Raw genomic sequence first — 24364 nt, 5'->3', positions numbered from 1 at the left:
GTGATTGGGAGTCCCATAGTGACGACCCAGCGTCATCTGGGTTAGGCCGGGGCAGGCCGTCATTGGGAGTCCCATAGGGACGACCCAGCGCCATCTGGGTTAGGCCGGGGCAGGCCGTCATTGGGAGTCCCATAGGGACGACCCAGCGTCATCTGGGTTAGGCCGGGGCAGGCCGTCATTGGGAGCCCCATAGGGACGACCCAGCATCATCTGGGTTAGGCCGGGGCAGGCCGTCATTGGGAGTCCCATAGGGACGACCCAGCGTCATCTGGGTTAGGCCGGGGCAGGCCGTCATTGGGAGTCCCATAGGGACGACCCAGCGTCATCTGGGTTAGGCCGGGGCAGGCCGTCATTGTAAATAAGAATTTGTTCTTAACTTGCCTAGTTAAATCAAATCAAATCAAAAATACATGTGACAGTATGCCAGGAAGCCAAGCAGACATTATCACAGGTCAGACCGTAGCAGCCATAGCCCTTTAGTTTACTGATCTATTCTCCTCAAGAAGGAAAACACCCCTACCTGACAAAGACCTGGTTGGCTCTCATATCAATCACGCTATAGGGACTGCACTGCAGAGCCTAGCTTATTTCCAGTGAGTGAGAGTGTGTTTTGGCAATGTGAATGTCAGAGGTGAGTGGCTGTGGGTTGGCATTAAGGGGCTGGTTAGGGGGGAGTTCCTGAGGCCATTGGTTGGAAGGGTTGGTGGCATTGGATGCCAGGACTCCCAGGAAAACAACATCATGTGGTGCTGTTTACTCCATCTCCGTCACAGCCCTCACTGTCACAGTTGCCGTCTGCTTTGCCTCTGACCTACTTGTGAGTGCCCAAAATAAAATAATGGAACTGTCTCAAACTCTCAAGCAACAATGACCTTATTTCATTAGACCATGTTAGCTAGGTTCTCTGTGGTATCATCTTGTTTGAACAGTTTTGGAAAATGTAAGCAAATCATAGAGCGTAGTAATGGACTGGACATGGTGCAGAACATAGTGGCTAACCATTCTGCCACCTTGCCTGCAGGAGAAGGCCCTAAGAGTGCTGTCTTTGTGTGTTCTTACAAACAGCTGCCCTTATCCTACACATAAACACTTCCTGTACTGAATGTCCACAGTACACATAACCCCTATTATACAGAGAACACATCCTACTCCATCACACTTTCTTGTACATTCAATACTGCCTAAGTGCATAGCATAGCCACTTCTCAATGAAATAGACCTCATCTAATTGCGCAATAATTATTGTGCAAGCTGCATTCACAATAATGAATATGCAATCGGTTGAAATGTATACCACCATTCCACTTATAAATAGCTAATCATTGGTACAGATCTTCAAGTACTGAGTCATACTGTACTCTACTTACACCCCAGTCTATTTTGCTGGCCTCTAGCTACAAAGTACACACTGCCTAGTGCTAGTCCAGTCATTCAGGCCCTGTAGGCTTCTACTCTGTCTTCATGTACTTCATAGTGAATGCTATTGGCAAAATATGCTAAACATCCAGATTGGAGACAGCAGGTGACCTCAATGAAACGGGCCATGGAAGACGGAAGGGTGGTTAAACACGAGCAACGTATCTCTTGTTGCATTAATTATTGAGCTGGCTGTTCTTCACTCTGGTAGATTAGCGGTCTGCTGATCAGTGGCTGGCCTACCTGGGATCATCTGAGGTTCTGTATGGTTACTGTCTGTCTCTAGACTTATCATAACATATAGTCTACAGGGATGCAGTCTGAACCCAGTGTGCAAAATTGGTTGAAAGACATATGTCCTATGTCTTTTCACAGTCTTTTCAATGTCTTTTCAACCAAAAATACGTATTTTCAAAATCTTTTACCCATAGGGAAGGCATTGGGTCATATACGGTCTGGTGCTCATTGCTCAATGTAATGTACATAGTGTATATGTGTAACTGGGTCACAGGGGCGGCTAGTGAGTGAACATACTGAGGTGAGCCATATTAGGAGTTTTACTCATAGCGCCTTGATGTTGAGCCAATCAGTCATAGCTCCTTTCAGTGAATCTGACTTAACCCAATAAGCTCTTTAAAGAGTGTGACATAGTACTTTCAACTCTTTCAACGATCTTTAGAAAATTAGTTTAAACTCTTTAGCTTCATAGCTCAGTATTTCCCAGAGCCACTGTGTAGGTTGAGCAAAACAGCTCTTTAACTGTATACTGGTTGAAAGGAGCAGTCCATGGTTGCTTTGTAGTGTAGTTATGGTGAGACCTGCACAGAAACGTGCTGTTAACACAGACCAATGAGATTAGATGGAGATCTATGGTGAACTAAACCTAAAGACGGTTAACATTACAGAGATCTGTATAAACATTATGCAATCCCTTGTTCAATTTGCGGTGGGGTTACTGTGAGATTCACAGTGTGGGGAAACTTTTGTTCGTCTTTAGAAAAGGAACAGGCTTTGCTTATTTGTGAATGGAGGGATTAGTTTGAACACTTCACCCCAAGGAGGGCCATGATCCAATCTGGTTGCCTAGAGACATGTTTTTGTCTGTTGAGCCACTTCCTCTGTGTTCCCTGCCTTAGTTGGACTATTGACAGGCTGTTATGTAAATGCTCCCATGTCACGTTCTGATCTGATGTCTGATCTGATAAACGGTTGATGTTTAATTAAACTATCAGGCTGAACTTCCTGGCTAGAATATTTTTATGAAATGTCTTGTTTCTTGGAACCTCTTTTAATTGGAACATAGGCACTCTGGAATGAGTTTAGTTCTGTATACACTGTCTGTCTAAAGTTTACTGAGAGAAACTATACTGAAGTTAAGTCATCTTTCTCTGTGGAATGTCTGCAAGGCCCCTCCCCTGTGTGACTCAATAGATGCACAAAGCTCAGTCAGCCATCCAGCCTTTGAGGAATACCATTGATTACATGGTGTTTACCGCATTGAGGACCTAGGGTCAAGAGGTCAGAAGACCAAATCCCAGTCCCTTTGTCTGGTTAAGGGTGAGAAAGCAGGGGGCAGTGGGAGCAGTGGCATGCCTACTGGAGATTGTGTTTTCTCACAGAAAGGCTGCTCTGCACTAAGGACCAAAGCCTACTGGAAAAAAGGTGCTGTGAAAGCAAGTGTTTAGGTGTGAAAGTTAACAGAGTGCACTGGTGCGGGTAGTCATCAAACTAATGAATGTCAGCATAGATACATACTGTATGTGCTGCACCTCTGACTCTGTCGCTTTTATCTACTGCTTTTATTGAAGGGACTATTTGTATTAGTGCTTCTGTTATTTTCTTTCAATTAAGTTGAGTTGTTTCTGGTAGCTACTCTATTACTCAAGGAGTTGTCACTGTGGAGGTGGGACTGAGATCATTGTTAAGCGAGAACTTTTGTTTTGTCAGTTTCACATTATTTTCATGGCAGTGGGATGAGAGGGTATTGACTGAGCATCTGAGTGTCTAGAAGCAGGACATGACAAGTAGAACAAGAATGAATCCATACTGTTTAATGGTTTAGTGCTCAAAATAGGCAGAATGCAGACATATGGGAATGGTCATTAAATGGTCATTTCAAGAATGAATGAATGAGAAGAACTGAGGAATGATACTGAGTGAGAACATTTTCTGAGGAAAATCATACAGAACTGAAGTAACTCATGGTACTGTATCATTTGAGGTCCTATCCAGCATGTTGGAGGCTAGAGGGAGTAGAAGAGTAGAGAGCACTCCCCCTGCTGACGCATGGAGATTGAACGGCTCGACACATTTCTCTTAGATGATTCTCCATTTAGTACCACCGGTCAAGCAGCACAGAATGGATTCTGCAGTTCCTAAAGGTCTTTTTTACTTTTCAGGATACATGTTTATTTAGCACAGATTGTTGGTGTATTCCAGTCAAAATGTAGCTCTGCTTCTTTAGAAAAACATCTGAAACTAAAGAAAGTAGATAGTCAGCTGGGACAGTGAGACATAACAGAGAAGCTTTCCTGTCTAGTCGGGGTTGGGGGCGGTACAGGGAAGATCTTTTGTCCATCGGTAAACCATTGTGGTCTGTGGGTGAGAAAAGCCCTGATCATTAGGCTACTACACAAAGCCTGGAAGTGTAGGAGTTGCATGAAGAGCCTATGACTAATGGATCTGGCCATTGAGGGTCCGAACCACATTGTGTTTCTATTGTGAAGATAGATGGCCACTGGAATAAAGCTAGTTAACAGGTGCAGTGCATTCCAGTAGGCCCTCTTTCTGCTGCATTGTGTGGAGTAGAGAACATCTCTCATCTTCTCTCTTCTTTGTTATTGATTAGAATTAATGTTAAATTCTCCTAGTGCCGTTTAGGGCAAACCACAGCAAGCTCATAGCCTACTTTAATTCCATCAAGTCCCATGATCAATATCTAATAATGAGAGAGAAAAGAAAAATAACACAGATGCATGTAATCTTAGAAATATTCTGAATATTAGTGACACATTTTATCCTATAAATGAGGCCTAATGTAAGCTAGGCCTTTCACGTTGTGTATTCCCAGTCGTTTGTGAAGAGGACCACGTGTAATGTGAGGCACTAAGATAATGACTGACTCACTCAGAGTAGGTTATGTAGTGGTTCAATAAGTGAAATGTATCTGGGAGTAATCATGACTAAAATAAAATAAAGATTTGGGAGAAATTTTGGCATGTGGATTGCAGGAATATGGTAAACAATAGAGAGGTACTATGATTTATTGCTGAAATTGTTGGAATTATTGACTATAAATATCCTTGTCTGTTAACTTGATTGAACTCCAAACACTGTCTGACAATCTCCTGTATTAGTGTGAGTGTTCCTGTATCTCTTTCCTGTACTAATTCCAATTTAATTGCCAGTTGCCTCAAGGCACTTCAATAACAGTAACAAATGATTTGATTTAGTGGACCTCATCAGACTGCATTTTAAATGCAACTCAGCAACCCCACTTGAATTCCAATGAAACGCTGGCATAGCCTCCTGTTTACTAATGATCCACCGCTGGAGATGTCTGATTGAATCCCAGTCGTGAGCAATGGGACCTGCGTTGTAAATGATCCTCGACCCGAGCAGACAGAAATACCGACCTCATAACCTAACATTAACCACCTCTCTGCAAGACTTATACATTATTATCAGTGGAATTGATTACCCGATGAACTGATAATTCAGTCCTACGTCACATTTGGATTTTCATGAGCGTGATAAGCAAAGGGGTCATTGAATAGTGTTAAGAACAAGTAAGAACCCTGTATAATGTGTGTGAGTGTTTTTAATGGTGGTTCTTCACAGATCCTGTGTGAGTAAAACTAGCCTGTGTTTCCCTATCTGTATTCCGCTCCACTCTCAGTGCAACAGGAGAGCAGCCCCAAAGTGATGCCAGGTCACACACAGGATTAAAAGGATTGTGTTTTTCCTGCAGTCCTGCCTTTAATGGCTTGATATCACTACTTAACATTCAGCACATAGCTCATAGTGGAGGCATCGTTCAGGGTGGAGCTTCTATCAGCCTCTCTCTGTAAACAGACACAGAGGACTTCAGAGGCTGCTTGAACACAGGCTTGATGGGGATTGAGGAGAATAATTCCGCTTTTAACATCCTATAAGGAGAAGGCATTGATTATGTGATTGACAGTTCCAACATCCTGTGTATTGTGTTAAAAAAAGATCTCGAAAAGACCATGACTTCCAAGTCAACGTCAATCAGAAAAGTGTATAAAGTCAAACTGAATGTATTTCACGCCTGTCAAGGGGGTTAGTTTAGGAAGAAACACTTTGCTCTTTGAAAGAAGTGTTCTCCTCAGAACACTCAGGCTCAGGCTCAGAGTTGAGTGATCCAGTTTCCCCACTGAGTGTATGTTTGGTCCTGAAATAACTGTCTGTGTCTCTGTGTGGTCTCCAGGGACAGACATGGCAGTGTTCTGTCTGCTGTGTGCCAAGCGGTTCCAGACCCAGAAGGCTCTGCAGCAGCACATGGAGGTCCATGCAGGGATGCACAGCTACGTCTGCAGCCACTGTGACCACACCTTCCCCAGCCACACCACCCTCAAACGCCACCTGCGCTCACACACAGGTAAGAACTGCATCTATGTCCTATGTCATCTTCGTCATCAACACCACCACCACTGTTTTCATCATCTTCACTGTTTTCATCATCATCATCACTGTCAACATCATCGCCTACACTAACACACAATCCAAAGCTGCAATGAGATCAATTCCTATAAACCATAAACCTCAAGCCTTTAATCTTTAAATAACTTGAACTACTACTTCTCTCTTGGCAGTAGACTGAAGTAGCATGAGACCAGAGGTTTTTAATTTCAGTCTACAGTCAGTTTCACTTCATTTATCATGTTTATGTTCACTTAACGTTAATAAACTCCGCTATTATTCACTTTCCTGATGACAGCAATGCTTCGTTATGGCCAGTGTTATGTTTGAGGCTATTTTATCCAGTTTATGTGTTTATGTTCTTAGACACAGCCTTCTAGGCCCCTGCCATGAATGCCTGTCAGTTCTACTGCAGTTCTCCCCAAATGACAGAGCAAACCAAAATAAATATCTACAGAACAACAAATGTCTGTGTTTTTCTCAGAGAGAGACTACCAAAAATAATTATTCCAAAGCTATACAGCAAATGCTCTGAAAAACAACAGAAACCTGGAAACACCATCCAACCTGAAGCTATATTTCATTTCCAAAAGCCAAGGAGATGACACATTACATTATTTTATGAGGACTCTGAATGCCAAGTTAAGGCTACCAAGCTTGATACAACTTTGATTAGCACTGACGTGTCAAGTGAGAGGTATCAAAGCCCTTTAGCCCAACAATGGCAGGAGAGTCGCGCAGTCTACTCCAACCAAATGGAGAGGCCTTAGAAGCTGCCTCCCGCTGTTCAGAGGTAATTAAAATATAGTACCCTGTTTATGTAAAGAATGACAAGACACGAAAAGAGCACAAAATGAAGCTCCTTATGGAAAATCAAGAGACACATTTTGCTGACTATTATAAAAATGGGAACATTAGCAACCTCATCTTCCACACAGACCATCCCCTGGCATGACATAGTGCTATATTAGCACACTACCCCTCTGTTAAGAGGGTGGGGTGTTACCGAGGGGTGGAAACTCAGGATACTAGACAACGAGGACTCTGAGTCAGCTAATATACATCTCTATAAGTCTGGAACAGTATTGTACAGGGCAACCCCAAACAGTTTCAGCTGGACTTTCACCTAATCAAAGAATTAGCTCAGCAGGAGAAGCTCTCCCTTGAGAAGATACCCCCACCCCGAGCAGGTCAGACCAGACCTCTTCATTATATAACCCCACAGACAGGCAACCCCAAGCAGAAAGTCAACCTCCCAGCACAGAGTACTACGCCTTCATTGAAATGAAGGATAAATTCACCCAGCTGAAAAATGAGAAGAAAAAAAATCCAGAAAATCACATTGTAGGATTTTTTCTGAATTTATTTGCAAATTATGATGGAAAATAAGTATTTGGTCACCTACAAACAAGCAAGATTTCTGGCTCTCACAGAACTGTAACTTCTTCTTTAAGAGGCTCCTCTGTCCTCCACTCGTTACCTGTATTAATGGCACCTGTCTGAACTTGTTATCAGTATAAAAGACACCTGTCCACAACCTCAAACAGTCACACTCCAAACTCCACTATGGCCAAGACCAAAGAGCTGTCAAAGGACACCAGAAACAAAATTGTAGACCTGCACCAGGCTGGGAAGACTGAATCTGCAATAGGTAAGCAGCTTGGTTTGAAGAAATCAACTGTGGGAGCAATTATTAGGAAATGGAAGACATACAAGACCACTGATAATCTCCATCGATCTGGGGCTCCACGCAAGTTCTCACCCCGTGGGGTCAGAATTATCACCAGAACGGTGAGCAAAAATCCCAGAACCACACGGGGGGACCTAGTGAATGACCTGCAGAGAGCTGGGACCAAAGTAAAAAAGCCTACCATCAGTAACACACTACGCCGCCAGGGACTCAAATCCTGCAGTGCCAGACATGTCTCCCTGCTTAAGCCAGTACATGTCCAGGCCCGTCTGAAGTTTGCTAGAGAGCATTTGGATGATCCAGAAGAAGATTGGGAGAATGTCATATGGTCAGATGAAACCAAAATATAACTTTTTGGTAAAAACTCAACTCGTGTTTGGAGGACAAAGAATGCTGAGTTGCATCCAAAGAACACCATACCTACTGTCAAGCATGGGGGTGGAAATATCATGCTTTGGGGCTGTTTTTCTGCAAAGGGACCAGGACGACTGATCCGTGTAAAGGAAAGAATGAATGGGGCCATGTATCGTGAGATTTTGAGTGAAAACCTCCTTCCATCAGCAAGGGCATTGAAGATGAAACTTGGCTGGGTCTTTCAGCATCACAATAATCCCAAACACACCACCCGGGCAACGAAGGAGTGGCTTCGTAAGAAGTTTTTCAAGGTCCTGGAGTGGCCTAGCCAGTCTCCAGATCTCAACCCCATAAATAATCTTTGGAGGGAGTTGAAAGTCCGTGTTGCCCAGCAACAGCCCCAAAACATCACTGCTCTAGAGGAGATCTGCATGGAGGAATGGGCCAAAATACCAGCAACAGTGTGTGAAAACCTTGTGAAGACTTACAGAAAACGTTTGACCTCTGTCATTGCCAACAAAGGGTATATAACAAAGTATTGAGATAAACTTTTGTTATTGACCAAATACTTATTTTCCACCATAATTTGCAAATAAATTAATTAAAAATCCTACAATGTGATTTTCTGGATTTTTTTCTCATTTTGTCTGTCATAGTTGAAGTGTACCTATGATAAAAATTACAGGCCTCTCTCATCTTTTTACATGGGAGAACTTGCACAATTGGTGGCTGACTAAATACTTTTGATGGTATTGCACGATGGATAAGGATCTGCCTGTACTTCTCAGCATTGAGGAGACCATTAATTCTGACCAAATCCCCAACTCCATTTGCAGAAATGGAGCCCCAAACTTGCAAGGAACCTCCACCATGCTTCACTGTTGCCTGCAGACACTCATTCGTATATCCCTCTCCAGCCCTTTGGCGAACAAACTGCCTTCTGCTACAGTCAAGTATTTTACTCATCAGTTCAGAGCACCTGCTGCCATTAATCTGCACCTCAGTTCCTGTGTTTTCGTGCATAGTTGAGTTGCTTGGCCTTGTTTCCACGTCGGAGGTATGGCCTTTTGGCCGCAAGTCTACCATGAAGGCCACTTCTGACCAGGCTTCTCAGGACAGTAAATGGGTGTACCAGGGTCCCACTGTTTTCTGCCAATTCTGAGCTGATTGCACTGCTGGACATCTGATTGTGAAGGGAAGTAAGCATGATGTGTCTTTCGTCTGCTGCAGTAAGTTTCCTTGGCCGACCACTGAGTCTACGGTCCTCAACGTTGCCCGTTTCTTGTGCTTCTTCAAAAGAGCTTGGACATCTGGAAACCCCTGTCTGCCTTGACATGTCTGCCTGGGAGAGACCTTGATGATGCAGTATAACTACCTTGTGTCTTGTGGCTGTGCTCAGTCTTTCCATGGTGTATGACTTTTGACAGTAAACTGTCTTCAGCAACCTCACCTTGTTAGCTGAGTTTGGCTGTTCCTCACCCAGTTTTATTCCTCCTACACAGCTGTTTCAGTTCATGATTGTGTTTCAACCTACATATTGAATTGATGATCATTAGCACCTGTTTGGTATAATTGTTTAATCATACACCTGACTACATGTCTACAAAATCCCTGACTTTGTGCAAGCGTACCACCAATAATTGATGCTGTTTTGAAGGCTGTAACGCTCCGGGTGTCGTGGGTGTGGAGTCAAACGCAGGAGACAGAGTGCAATGCTGTGCTCTTTAATTGCACCAACGCACCACAGGGTGCTCACAATAATGACGGCCACAAACACGGGGAATGAAAAATGTACAACTGAAAAATGCACGACCAGGAACACACACGTTCCTCTACTACAGAGCCGAAGGTTACAATAATGAATCCCGCACAACAAACAGGCGGGCCGGCTGTCTAAAGAAGCCCAACTAATCATCACCAACAGGTGCTACCAATAAACATACAAAGAGGGGGAGGAAAGACAATCAGTGGCAGCTAATAGGCCGGTGACGACGACCGCCGAGTGCCACCCGCCGGGAAGGGAGGCCACCCTCGGTCGGACTCGTGACAGTACCCCCCCCCCCCCCTGACGCGTGGCTCCCGCAGCGCGCCGACACCGGCCTCGAGGTCGCCCCGGAGGATGAGGTGTGCAGGGTGATCCGGATGGAGGCGATGGAAATCCCTCAACATGGATGGATCCAAGATGTCCCCCACCGGTACCCAGCACCTCTCCTCCGGACCGTACCCCTCCCAGTCCACGAGGTACTGCAGGCCCCTCACCCGGCATCTTGAGTCCAGAATGGCCCAGATCGTATACGCCGGGGACCCCTCGATGTCCAGAGGGGGGGGAGGGACCTCCAGCACCACACTGTCCTGCAGGGGACCAGCTACCACCGGCCTGAGGAGAGACACATGAAACGAGGGGTTAATATGATAATAGGAAGGGAGTTGTAATCGATAACACACCTCGTTTATTCTCCTCAGGACTTTAAAGGGCCCTACACACTGCGGACCCAGCTTCCGGCAGGGCAAGCGGAGGGGTAGGTTTCGGGTCGAGAGCCAGACCCTGTCCCCCGGTACAAACACCGGGACCTCACTGCGGTGGCGGTCAGCACTCCTCTTCTGCCGTCCACTCGCTTGTTGTAGAGATTCCTGGACGGCCCTCCAGGTCTCCTTGGAGCGCTGTACCCATTCCTCCACCGCAGGAGCCTCGGTCTGGCTCGGATGCCATGGTGCCAGGACCGGCTGGTACCCCAACACACACTGAAAAGGGGACACGTTAGTAGAGGAGTGGCGTAGTGAGTTCTGGGCCATTTCAGCCCAGGGAATGTATCGTGCCCACTCCCCTGGCCGATCCTGGCAATACGACCGCAGAAACCTACCCACCTCCTGGTTCACTCTCTCCACCTGCCCATTACTCTCGGGGTGATAACCGGAGGTCAGGCTGACAGAGACCCCCAAACGTTCCATGAAGGCCCTCCATACCCGGGACTTGAATTGGGGGCCCTGATCAGAAATTATGTCCTCCGGCACCCCGTAGTGCCGAAAGACATGGGTGAATAATGCCTCCGCAGTCTGTAGGGCTGTAGGGATATCGGGCAACGGGAGGAGACGGCAGGACTTCGAGAACCGATCCACAATCACTAGAACCGTGGTGTTCCCCTGAGACGGTGGAAGATCGGTCAGGAAATCTATGGATAGATGTGACCATGGCCGTTGTGGAACGGGGAGGGGTTGTAACTTCCCTCTAGAAAGGTGCCTAGGAGCCTTACTCTGGGCGCATACCGAACAGGAGGAGACATAAACCTTAACGTCCTTAGCCAAAGTAGGCCACCAATACCTCCCCCGAAGGCTCCCCACTGTCCTCGTCACCCCAGGGTGACCCGAGGAGGGTAGGACGTGAGCCCACCGAATCAGTTTGTCCCGAACACCAAATGTCATGTACTTACGCCCCGCCAGACACTGAGGAGGCGCAGGTTCCGCCCGTAACGCCCGCTCGATGTCCGAGTCCACCTCCCATACCACTGGTGCTACCAGTGTGCTACCAGTTTAGAGGCGGGAAGGATGGGAGTAGGTTCGGTGGACCCATCCTCCGTGTCGTAAAGACAGGACAGTGCGTCAGCCTTTACGTTCTGGGAGCCTGGTCTATACGACAATGTAAACTAGAACCGGGTGAAGAATATGGCCCACCTTGCCTGACGTGGGTTAAGTCTCCTAGCTGCCCGAATATACTCCAGATTCTGGTGGTCGGTCCAGATGAGAAAGGGGTGCTTAGCCCCCTCAAGCCAGTGTCTCCACACCTTCAGAGCTCTAACCACCTCTAGCAACTCCCGGTCCCTCACATCATAGTTATGCTCCGCTGGGCTGAGCTTCCTTGGAGTTTTGGTGGCGTACCCGAGCGCTGTGATAGCACGGCACCCACCCCAGCCTCGGACGCATCCACCTCCACTATGAATGCTAGAGGGGTCCGGATGCGCCAACACGGGCGCATCAGTGAACAGCGCCTTCAACTTGTTGAATGCTCCGTCCGCCTCTGCTGACCACTGCAACCGCACCGGGCCCCCCTTCAGCAGTGAGGTAATGGGAGCCGCTATCTGGCCAAAACCCCAGATAAACCTCCGGTAGTAGTTGGCAAAACCCAAAAACTGCTCCACCTCCTTTACCGTGGTCGGAGTCGGCCAATTACGCACGGCCCTAATGCGGTCGCCCTCCATCACCACCCCCGAGGTGGAAATGCGATAACCCAGAAAGGAGACGGCTCATTTAGAGAACATGCATTTCTCAGCCTTTACGTATAGGTCATGCTCCAGCAGTCTACCAAGCACCTTACGTACCAGAGACACATGCGCGGTGTGAGTGGCCGAGTAGATCAGAATGTCATCAATATAAACCACCACTCCCTGTCCGCACAGGTCCCTGAGAATCTCGTCTACGAAGGATTGGAAGACGGCTGGAGCATTTTTTAACCCATACGGCATGACGAAGTACCAAATGCGGTTTTCCACTCGTCTCCCTTCCGAATATGCACCAGACTATACGCGCTCCTGAGATCCAGTTTTGTGAAATGATTCCACCGCCGTAGCGATGAGAGGTAGAGGGTAACTATACCTCACTGTGATGGCATTTAGACCTCTATAATCAATACACGGACGCAAACCTCCCTCTTTTTTCCTCACAAAAAATAAACTCGAGGAGACGGGTGAGATGGAGGGCCGAATGTACCCCTGTCCCAGCGACTCCGTGACATATGGCTCCATCGCCAACGTCACCTCCTGGGACAACGGATACACGTGACTCTTGGGAAGCGCAGCGTTTACCTGGAGATCTATTGTACAATCCCTTCCCGGTCGATAAGGTGGTAATTTAGTCGCTTTCACTTTACTGAAAGCGATTGCCAAATCGGCATACTCGGGGGGAATGCACACGGTGGAACCCTGGTCTGGACTCTCCACCGACGTGGCACCGATGGAAACTCCCAAACACCTTCCAGAACACTCCTCTGACCACCCCTGGAGAACCCCCTGTCTCCACGAAATGTTAGGATTGTGCCGGGCCAGCCAGGGAATCCCCAGCACCACTGGAAACGCAGGCGAATCAATAATAAAAAGACTGATATGCTCCCTATGATTCCCCTGCGTCACCATGTCCAGTGGGACCGTGGTCTCCCTGACCATCCCTGACCCTAATGGTCGGCTATCTAGGGAGTGCACGGGAAAAGGAGAATCTATCGGTACCAGCGGAACCCCTAACTTAAGGGCGAGTCCGCGATCCATAAAGTTCCCAGCTGCGCCTGAATCGACTAGCGCCCTATGCTGGGAAGAGGGAAAAAAGTTAAGACAAACAAGTGGCCAACAAGGGGTTCTGGGTGAGTTTGATGCTGACTCACCTGGGCTGATCGAGAAGCGTTCCGCCTGCCATCTCTACTCCCAGACGGACCCCCCCAGCACCGATCAGACGTGTGTCCTGTCCGACCACAGTTGGTGCAGGGAAGGCCTCCTCCTCCGGTACCCCTCGGCACAGCCCCTCCCAACTCCATCGGAATGGGAGCGGAGGGGCTGGGTGGTGAAACGCACAGGACCCTCTCCGAACGCCCGCGGGCAGTCAGCAGATTGTCCAGTCGAATGGACATGTCAATCAGCTCATCCAGTGAAAGAGCGGTGTCCCGACACGCTAACTCCCTGCGGACGTCCTCCCGGAGACTACACCTGTAGTGGTCAATAAGGGCCCTGTTGTTCCACCCAGATCCTGCTGCCAAGGTCCGGAACTCCATCGCGTAATCCTGGGCGCTCCTCCTCTCCTGCCTGAGATGAAATAGTCGTTCTCCCACCAAACTCTGAGTAGTGCTCCCGCCTCTGGGCCATTCCAGACTGCGTTCGCCCACTCCAGAGCACGACCCGTGAGGCAGGAGATGAAGACACTCACCCTCCGCTCCCGAGGGAGTGGGTCTGACGGTGGCCAGGTATAGCTCCAGCTGAAGCAAAAACCCCTGGCAACCTGCCGCCGCTCCATCATAAGCCCTTGGTAGCGTCAGACGGAGGGTGCTGGAGTCGGGAGATGGGGAGTCCAGAGAGGGGGGGTGCCGAAGGTGGAGAGAGGAGACCACTCCTCTCCCATCGGTCCATTCTCTCCATCACTTGATCCATGTGCTCTTTAATTGCACCAACGCATTACAGGGTGCTCACAATAATGACGGCCCCAAACACGGGAATGAAAAATGTACAACTGAAAAATGCACGACCAGGAACACACACGTTCCTCTACTACAGAGCCGAAGGTTACAATAATTAATCCCGCACAACAAACAGGCGGGCCGGCTGTCTAAAGAAGCCCAACTAATCATCACCAACAGGTGCTACCAATAAACATACAAGGAGGGGGAGGAAAGACAATCAGTGGCAGCTAATAGGCCGGTGACGACGACCTCCGAGCGCCATCCGACCGGGAAGGGAGGCCACCCTCGGTCGGACTCGTGACAAAGGCAAAGGGTGGTCACACCAAATATGGATTTGATTTAGATTTGTCTTCTGTTCACTCACTTTGCATTTAGATAATTGATCAATATAATCTATTAATCTATCTATAATCTATTCATGTCTATTTTTGAAAGCATTCTTGCTTTACAGCATTTATTCACACCTGCCTAAAAATTTTCCCAGTACTGTATATAATAAGAATATAATATACTATATATATTAATAATATAATATACTGTATATAATAATAATATAATATACTGTATATAATAATAATATGATATACTGTATATAATAATGATATGATATACTGTATATAATATAATATACCGTATATAATAATAATATAATATACTGTATATCATGATAATATAATATACTGTATATAATAATAATATAATATACTGTATATAATAATAATATAATATACTGTATATAATAATGATATAATATACCGTATATAATAATAATATAATATACTGTATATAATAATAATATAATATACTGTATATAATAATAATATAATATACCGTATATAATAATGATATAATATACTGTATATAATAATGATATAATATACTGTATATAATAATAATATAATATACTGTATATAATAATGATATAATATACTGTATATAATAATAATATAATATACTGTATATAATAATGATATAATATACTGTATATAATAATGATATAATATACTGTATATAATAATAATATAATATACTGTATATAATAATGATATAATATACCGTATATAATAATAATATAATATACTGTATATAATAATAATATAATATACTGTATATCATGATAATATAATATACTGTATATAATAATAATATAATATACTGTGTATAATAATAATATAATATACTGTATATAATAATGATATAATATACTGTATATAATAATGATATAATATACTGTATATAATAATGATATAATATACTGTATAATAATGATATAATATACTGTATATAATAATAATATAATATACCGTATATAATAATAATATAATATACTGTATATAATAATGATATAATATACTGTATATAATAATAATATAATATACTGTATATAATAATAATATAATATACTGTATATAATAATAATATAATATACTGTATATAATAATGATATAATATACTGTATAATAATGTGAGGCCTGTATATCTGAAAGCACATTCTTTATCCAGCCTGATATGCAAAGGTTCTGTTTTTATTGACCTGTACAACTACATTAATAAGTAGTAGTCACGATAAAGTAACACTTTTGATACCATTTGCTGAAGAGCGGAGGCCTACCTGAACCGTTTGATACTGTTTAGCATTATGAAACCTGTAACAACGTGTATCCAACCTTTACCCAACCTGTGTCTAACCTGTCTCCAGGTGACCACCCGTTTGAGTGTGAGTTCTGTGGGAGCTGTTTCCGGGACGATGGCATGTTGAGGGGACACAAACGTATCCACACGGGAGAGAAGCCTTACGAGTGTAACGGCTGTGGCAAAAGGTTCAGCCTCAAGCACCAGCTGGAGACCCACTACCGCGTACACACAGGTTAGAGAGCAGTGTGTGGCCGTAATAATAACACACTCACACGTCAGATTGTTTTGTGTTCATGACGGCACACACACAGGTCAAACCAATGTGTGTCAGTTAGTACCACTGGTTTTTTAGCGCATAGTCAAGGAAAGGTTTCACGAGTATGCTGTTGTATTCCTATAGGTGAGAAGCCATTTGAGTGCAAGATCTGTCACCAGCGATCCAGGGACTACTCTGCCATGATCAAGCACCTGCGCACCCACAACGGAGCGTCGCCCTACCAGTGTACCATCTGCCAGGACTTCTGCCCCAGCCTGGCAGCCATGCAGAAACACATGAAGAGCCACAGACCCGAGGATGTGCCCCTGGACTGGAGGATAGAGAAGACCTACCTGTACGTATGCTACGTCTGAGTAGGACTTAGACACTAAGACACACTATCCTCTGTGTGGGCAGGTTTTTCATCTTATTATTTCCTCTAAAGAAAAGTAAGTTGATCATTTCTGTGGTTTGATTGCTTTTATCACAAATTGCCACAATGATCTGTCATAACATTAAACCTCCATATGTGTTGAAGGCTGAAAGACTACTGGTCAGGTTACCACAGCAGTGAAAGTGTTATCTGTTATTACATTAAACCTGCGTGTGTGTTGAAGACTGAAAGACTACTGGTCACGTTACCACAGCAGTGAAAGTGTTATCTGTTATTACATTAAACCTGCGTGTGTGTTGAAGGCTGAAAGACTACTGGTCAGGTTACCACAGCAGTGAAAGTGTTATCTGTCATTACATTAAACCTCCACATGTGTTGAAGGCTGAAAGACTACTGGTCAGGTTACCACAGCAGTGAAAGTGTTATCTGTCATTACATTAAACCTCCACATGTGTTGAAGGCTGAAAGACTACTGGTCAGGTTACCACAGCAGTGAAAGTGTTATCTGTTATTACATTAAACCTCCACATGTGTTGAAGGCTGAAAGACTACTGGTCAGGTTACCACAGCAGTGAAAGTGTTATCTGTTATTACATTAAACCTCCACATGTGTTGAAGGCTGAAAGACTACTGGTCAGGTTACCACAGCAGTGAAAGTGTTATCTGTTATTACATTAAACCTCCACATGTGTTGAAGGCTGAAATACTACTGGTCAGGTTACCACAGCAGTGAAAGTGTTATCTGTTATTACATTAAACCTCCACATGTGTTGAAGGCTGAAATACTACTGGTCAGGTTACCACAGCAGTGAAAGTGTTATCTGTTATTACATTAAACCTCCACATGTGTTGAAGGCTGAAATACTACTGGTCAGGTTACCACAGCAGTGAAAGTGTTATCTGTTATTACATTAAACCTCCACATGTGTTGAAGGCTGAAATACTACTGGTCAGGTTACCACAGCAGTGAAAGTGTTATCTGTCATTACATTCTAAACCTCCACATGTGTTGAAGGCTGAAATACTACTGGTCAGGTTACCACAGCAGTGAAAGTGTTATCTGTCATTACATTAAACCTCCACATGTGTTGAAGGCTGAAATACTACTGGTCAGGTTACCACAGCAGTGAAAGTGTTATCTGTCATTACATTAAACCTCCACATGTGTTGAAGGCTGAAATACTACTGGTCAGGTTACCACAGCAGTGAAAGTGTTGCACTAGAAGGGATATTGAGTTCTATCTGCTGTGACTCTGATTGTGAGACGTAGAACCTCTCTGGTCGAATTGCAGTACTATTGCCACCCTTACTACGTAGATTGGTTGAGACAAACAAACATTTCCTGGGTTATTATTTCCTGTCACATTTCCTGTTATTGATTTTTTGGGGTGTTTGTTTTTTGCATGTTTTACTTGAATGGTCTCCATAAGCTTGATTTAATTTGTGTCTTATTTTTCAAGTGCGCATATTAAGCATATAATTTCCCCTACCTGTCAGTTAGTCTATCTGCTCATGCTGATTGACAAGCATTAAGGTGCAACAGGTTTTGATATTTATGTCATGCATCGATTTTGTTACCAAATAGGTGTTGGTTATTTTGACCCAACCTCAAGGCCGTTTATTTTGATATTAGAATAAGCGCTACCTCTTCGATCTTCAACTTTTGCACAGAGGCAATAGCACATCTTAGAACTGGTGTTTTTCATTGTGTTTTCGTTCATCGTCTGTAGCTTTACCTTCAAATGTCCTTTTATATTGGTGAAGCGGCTTGAAATGTTCTGAGAATTAATCAATGGAATTGATTTGGACGGTTGCCTGTTGGGTAGAAAAAATATTTGAAAGCCTTCAAAGTGACTTTTGTGTGAATAATTTTTTTTATCAGTATAATTATAGCAGTCTGTTAAACCACAGAATTAAAACATTTTCTAAGTGATGAAAAGAAAGAACATGTGAGTAAAAGTGTTGTCTTTTTACTAAACGTGAAAGGTTGAATCACTAAAAGCAGGTTATCGTCAGTTGTGATGTCTGTTGCTGTAAATGTGATTGTATCTTATTCCTAGACGAGAGCCAAAAGAGGGCTTCTCTGATTTTAAAATGTTGTATTTTTGTATTACAGTGATCTGCAATTTGTTTACATTTGTTTTGATTTCAGAAACGTCTTTTCTTGTGTGTTTTGTAAGTCTCTGGAGTCTGATTTGAGTAAGAGCCCTCCCTGTGCCTCTTTTATAAATGGAGAATAGATGTGCTGAATACATGAATACAGTATATGTTTGTTGTGTTGACCGTTGTTGTTCCTGGGTGTTTGTTTATTGTTGGTGAAGAACTGATTTTCACTGCCATGCCATAGTAGACCCTATTGTCTAAACATTGTCATTTGAAACAAGATACTTGTTCTAATGACTATGGTATTATGCCCCAGGCACCTCAAGCCTCAAAGCAAAGTTTACGAGTGAGATTTTCTTTCAAAATGTTCTGTCTTGTCGAATGGGGATAAAATGCACAGAAGACACAGAATACATAGTGGTATTGTTAATAACCTTTATAAAGCTACATGTTCAGAATATATGGGTCTATGTAACACTATGGCCTTCTAGAACAAAAAGCCAACACTCAATGCCATGAAAACAATTAAAAGCACCGACTCATCCTCACTGTACTACTGTTCTATTCTACAAACACATGCACTATAAGGATCTTAGGATTTCCGTGGTGGACCAAAACTAACAAAGCTCTTTCAAAAAAGTGTTTTCTTTGATCGTTCTATGTTGTAACAAAGCAGAAGTAGTTTTATTTGGTATGTGTACTAGCAGGATGTGAATATCATCATGTAGATAGATATTATGTAAATGTTTGTCTACCTCAGCACCAGTTCAGTCAGTGCTTGTCCTGGTGTCCAATCAGGGTTGTTCTTCTTGCCATGTGTGTTAAATCCCTTTGCATTACAGCTTTGTAACACTGTGTGTGCAAGTGTTTTCTCAGTGTGGATTCAGGCACAGCTCTTTTTACGCATCAGTGTTCTGTGGCATGATGAAAAAAGAATAAAATAGAGACTATTTTACAGTGCAGATCTTTATTGTGTCATCAGTCAAGTAAAGTGAGTTCTTACTGTCTGGTTTTGGTGCATACTATTCACATGCACTACAGGAATATGTTCCATGTTTGAAGATGTTATAAAAGATCAAAATGCTAATTGTATGTAGTTCTGTTCTTGAGCTGTTCTTGTCTATTATTGTTCTGTATTGTGTTTCATGTTTTGTGTGGACCACAAGAAGAGCAGCTGCTGCTTTCGCAACAGCTAATGGGGATCCTAATAAAATACCAAAAAGATCCGTGAAGGTTGTGTCAATAATAATACATTTTATTTGCACCTTTCAAAATAAAGTAGCAAAAATAAACATGACAATAAAAAAGGGTTGTGTTTTCCTGTCTCACTGTAGCATGCGGCTGAAGTCATGACAGGCGGTTTGGTGACCCTTAGTGGCACGATGCCAGACTAACAGCTGGGTGGGTTTGACTAGCTGCTACAGATGAGGGAAGGGATAAGTCGCTGCCTCCCTGCCCTCTCTCCCTCTGCTCTACCACACACACTGTTGTGTCCAACACTAAGCAGAATGGCAGCCATACAGTAACTGAATCCAGTCAATAACAAGAGGGAATTCTTCATCACAGGTACTACCTTTGTTTATGTGTACTTGTGTACTTGTTTCTATGTTTATTTGTGGGTTTGGGATGTTTTGGTATTGACAATAGAAATGCCGTGTTTGACTTTTTATTGTGTTTTTTCGATTCAGGGAGTTAGTTACCTAGAGAGGATATGCTGAAAACAGTTTATCCACCAGCAGAGCATAGTGACAACACATAATGACTTGGATGTAGTAAAAAAGCTCCTACTTTGTTTGCAATGATGGAATAGTCCACTAGTGTATTACAACAGTATTACAACTGTGGTGACACAGAACTGTCCTGTCCTATTTATGTTGTTGATGAGCTTGAGATCCACCAAATGTAATGGAGCCATTTTGAAAAGATAGAAGGTGGGCTAAATTTAGTTACACATGTGCAAAAAAAGAGTATCTCCTCTATAATCTCCTGAAATCCATGGTCATGCTCTGTAGATGAGCAGATTGATTAAGAGCTGGTGCTAATGTAATCCCCTCTGTTTAATTAGTGTGAGCATGGTGGACAGTTAAAGCAAACCACATTACACACCATCTGGATTACACACTATCCAGCCTCTCCATCATTAGTCTTTACAACAAAGACACAAACAAGGACATGTCACCTGTAGCTCTAGCTCTATGTTCTCAGACTGGATACAAACAAGATTTGTTTAATTGCACAGGTGATAAACCGTCTTGTTGATAGCATAAACGGTGGACACTCCTGTTGGTTTGTCTCGATTTCTTTCTCTGTATCTCAGGTGTTGGTGACTGGTCTATGCTCTCCTCGGTGATCTCCAACAGCTGTGCTCTCTATAGGGACTATGGAAACTACGGACCTCCCCCGTACCCCAGGAAGAACATCAGACCCAGAGCTTCACTTCAACACAACCCATATAACCCATACAGGCCATACCTGAGAAGGGTCAGTATAACGTCTTAATATTCACTGCAAAGATGACTCTTTTATTATTATATTGGATTTCAGATGACACCTTACTGTCTTGATGTCTTGATTGCAGGTGGATACGAGAGTATCTTTAGCTGATCCCAAGAAAATCTCCAGGGCCACCAGTAGGGGTCAGTATGTCACCGTGCCTGTTTGCCATCCAAGGCTGCATTTCTCTCCGAGACTGGCGCTAGGCATGGGGCAGCCCCGGGCCAACACCAGACAAAGCCCACTGCCGGTCAGTCAGAGGCTCATCCAATCACAGCACAAAGCAAGGCAGACCAGGAGTGCTGGGAGCTGCTCCAGTTATGATACAAACTCCTGGGTTGAGAAAGGCTCTAGTAAACCTGATAAAGGGAAGAAAACACAGTACAAGGTCACATCTTCTTCTCCAAGAGTACAGGAGACATAAGCCACAAGAGTTCCAGTTCTAATGGTCGCCAGCAATATCGCTACTTCACCAAGGATGGAATGTGTCGCGGCTCGTCATACAGCTCCAAGAACAAGATGTGTGACCTGATCGGTACCCTGTTGGATCTGAAGTACAGCTGGATCCTGTTTGTCTTTACCCTGTGCTACAATGTCACCTGGACAGCCTTCGCAGAGCTCTACTTCCTGGATGCCTGGCTGCGTGGTGATGTGGAACACATACAATGTGTTCCACATACAAACCCGCAATGGCAGCCATGCTTTGAGAAGCTGGACAGTTTCCATTCGGCCCTCTCTATCTCCATGGACAGCCAAATCATCAATGGCTACGGCACTAGAGAGGCCTCAGTCAACTGCATGGACGGGCTGGTTCTCATGATGGCACAGTCCATCATTGAATCAGTGTTAGACGTCCTGATGCTGGGCTACATCCTGGCTAAGATAGCCAAGCCTAAGAGGAGGCTGCCCACTTTGTTGTTCAGTCAGCACTGTGTGGTCTGAGAGGGATGAGAGCCTGTGCCTGATGTTCAACGTCAGGAATTTGAAAGAGACACACATGCTGGTGGCAGAGATTAGAGCCAAGCTGATCAAATCTCACCATACCAAAGAGGGAGAGATCATCCTGTTGGATCAGAGAGAGCTGACTCTGGGGATGGAACCAGGCTGTTCACAGTGGAGCCCCAGACCATGGAGCATGTCATTGATGAACACAGGCCTCTCTGGGGCATCAGCACTGACTCTTTAAAGTGGGAGACCTTTGAAAACCGTGGTCATGGTGGATGGAGCCATGCAAGACGCAGGTTTGTACTGAGAGGTGAGGAAATGTGGAGTTGGAATTAAATAAATGTTTCAGATATTTCAATCAGTGCAAAAAGGACACACATTATTTATATGTTATCATTATCAAAACATGAATATAGCTAAATTGAAAGGGACCTACAGTATCCTTAATGCCTGGTCCGGACAGCAGATGTATATAATTTAATTTTAGATTAACGTAACTGTAAATATGTATTTTTTCTCAGGCACAGCCTTCCATGTGAGGACCTCCTACACTGAATATGATATTCTTTGGGGCTTTAAGTCATACAAGCCATTAGATGAGAGGGGGATTGGGTCCAATCACAAGACCTCTGATAAGAACTATAAGGTCCAGACTGCCACACACAGTGACAAAGAGATAGCAGTGAGACATAGACATACGAGATCTCCTGGACACGACACAGACCCTGTCCCCTCCAACATGTCTACAAGGAAAGTACATTACCAGTATGTATCTGATCAAATGTTACTGTGCAACTCAGTCAGTAATAACAATGGCACAGGAACTAGGAAACTTAGTAAGAATGAGTTCTTTATATAAATATGGACGTTTGACAATTCGGCATAGAAGGGTTCATCAAAGTGATGAAATCAAGACACACTGTACATATCCTCCAGAATGTTTATACAATGTGAATAAATGAATGATGACCAATATCTAAAGCTGCCACATCTTATTTATCAAACTTTCGGAATTCTTACATTTGTATATGTGAGCAGTGAGCACAGCATGCCTTGTGCTAGGCAAACACTTGTGTGATATACAGTTACAATTATGCTGATTTAATGAGTTGTTAGTGGTCTCCTTACAGTATGCGTGGAATTACAAAAGTTTTTTTTGCCTATACACCAAACTCTCCCGATTTAAATTATGAGTGTCATTTAATGATTGTATTGTGGGGAACCAATTTGAGAAATGGAAGACCGAACTGACAGTCGCGCATGACAAGACAAATGAATGTCAGTATTACTGTCTCATCACCAGCAATGGGGATATCTCATTCATATACATTGCTAGACTCATATATGTATATTACGTGGTAGATAAGCTTTAGCATTGGAGATAGATTGTGGCTTCCATCAACATAGTTGTCTGCATCATTTCCAAGCTACCATATGTTACGGTTTTCTTCTGGTGAAAGAGAGGACCAAAATGCAGCGTGGTTATCTTTATACATCTTTAATGAAAGATGAAAAATGAACAATATACAAATACAAGAAACGTGAAAAACCGAAACAGCCCTATCTGGTGCAACAAACACAGAGACAGGAACAGTCACCCACGAAATACCCAAAGAATATGGCTGCCTAAATATGGTTCCCAATCAGAGACAGCGATAAACACCTGCCTCTGATTGAGAACCACTCTAGGCAACCATAGACTTTCCTAGACAACTCTACTAAACACAACCCCATAAATCTAATAAACCCCTAGACAAGACAAGACACATAAATCACCCATGTCACACCCTGGCATGACCAAAATAATAAAGAAAACACAAAATACTAAGACCAGGGCGTGACACCATATATATTCTTTGTATATGCAAACTGTAAACCACTGCGCATTCCTAGTCTGCGTGTCAGCACACCATATTAGTCTGCCATGTCCACCTCAGGTCACAGTGTTCAGACAGACAGGCAGAAAGACAGACAGACAGACTTATTAGAGTGGGTTTGACTTGTACATCATTTCATCTGACAGCGGTCAGATGAGCCAAAGAGATGAAGGCCGTTTCCGGGATGCTGCCTGGACAGTCCGGGTGTACGGAATGTTTTCCCGGGCAGATATCCTCCTCCTCTGGCTCTCTCTGGGCCTAATCCCATACAACGCCCATGGGAGATACTGCATGTCAAAGGTACATTCTGCTGGCTGGAATTCTAGCTGGCAGATACATTCAAATATTTAGAAACACCTTGATGTTCTCAACTTAAATAGGTGAGACT

General features: G+C 43.9%; 1 protein-coding gene and 1 pseudogene across 1 annotated transcript in view; both read left to right on the top strand.

Moving 5' to 3' along the window:
* Positions 1 to 19616, top strand: part of LOC115141851 (zinc finger and BTB domain-containing protein 16-A-like) — a 30688-nt gene extending 11072 nt beyond the window's left edge. Inside the window, exons 5-7 of the mRNA XM_029681117.2 lie at positions 5867 to 6037; positions 15973 to 16140; positions 16309 to 19616. Coding sequence (XP_029536977.1) covers positions 5867 to 6037; positions 15973 to 16140; positions 16309 to 16538 — 569 coding nt within the window. The 3' untranslated portion in view covers positions 16539 to 19616. The remainder of the gene's footprint in view (positions 1 to 5866; positions 6038 to 15972; positions 16141 to 16308) is intronic.
* Positions 19617 to 19719: 103 nt separating this feature from the next.
* On the top strand, positions 19720 to 23896 carry LOC135571251 (G protein-activated inward rectifier potassium channel 4-like; annotated as a pseudogene).
* Positions 23897 to 24364: the final 468 nt, after the last annotated feature.

Source organism: Oncorhynchus nerka, unplaced genomic scaffold (genome assembly GCF_034236695.1).
Source record: "Oncorhynchus nerka isolate Pitt River unplaced genomic scaffold, Oner_Uvic_2.0 unplaced_scaffold_17___fragment_2___debris, whole genome shotgun sequence".
Taxonomy (NCBI): domain Eukaryota; kingdom Metazoa; phylum Chordata; class Actinopteri; order Salmoniformes; family Salmonidae; genus Oncorhynchus; species Oncorhynchus nerka.
This window is presented reverse-complemented; position numbering and strand designations above follow the sequence as displayed.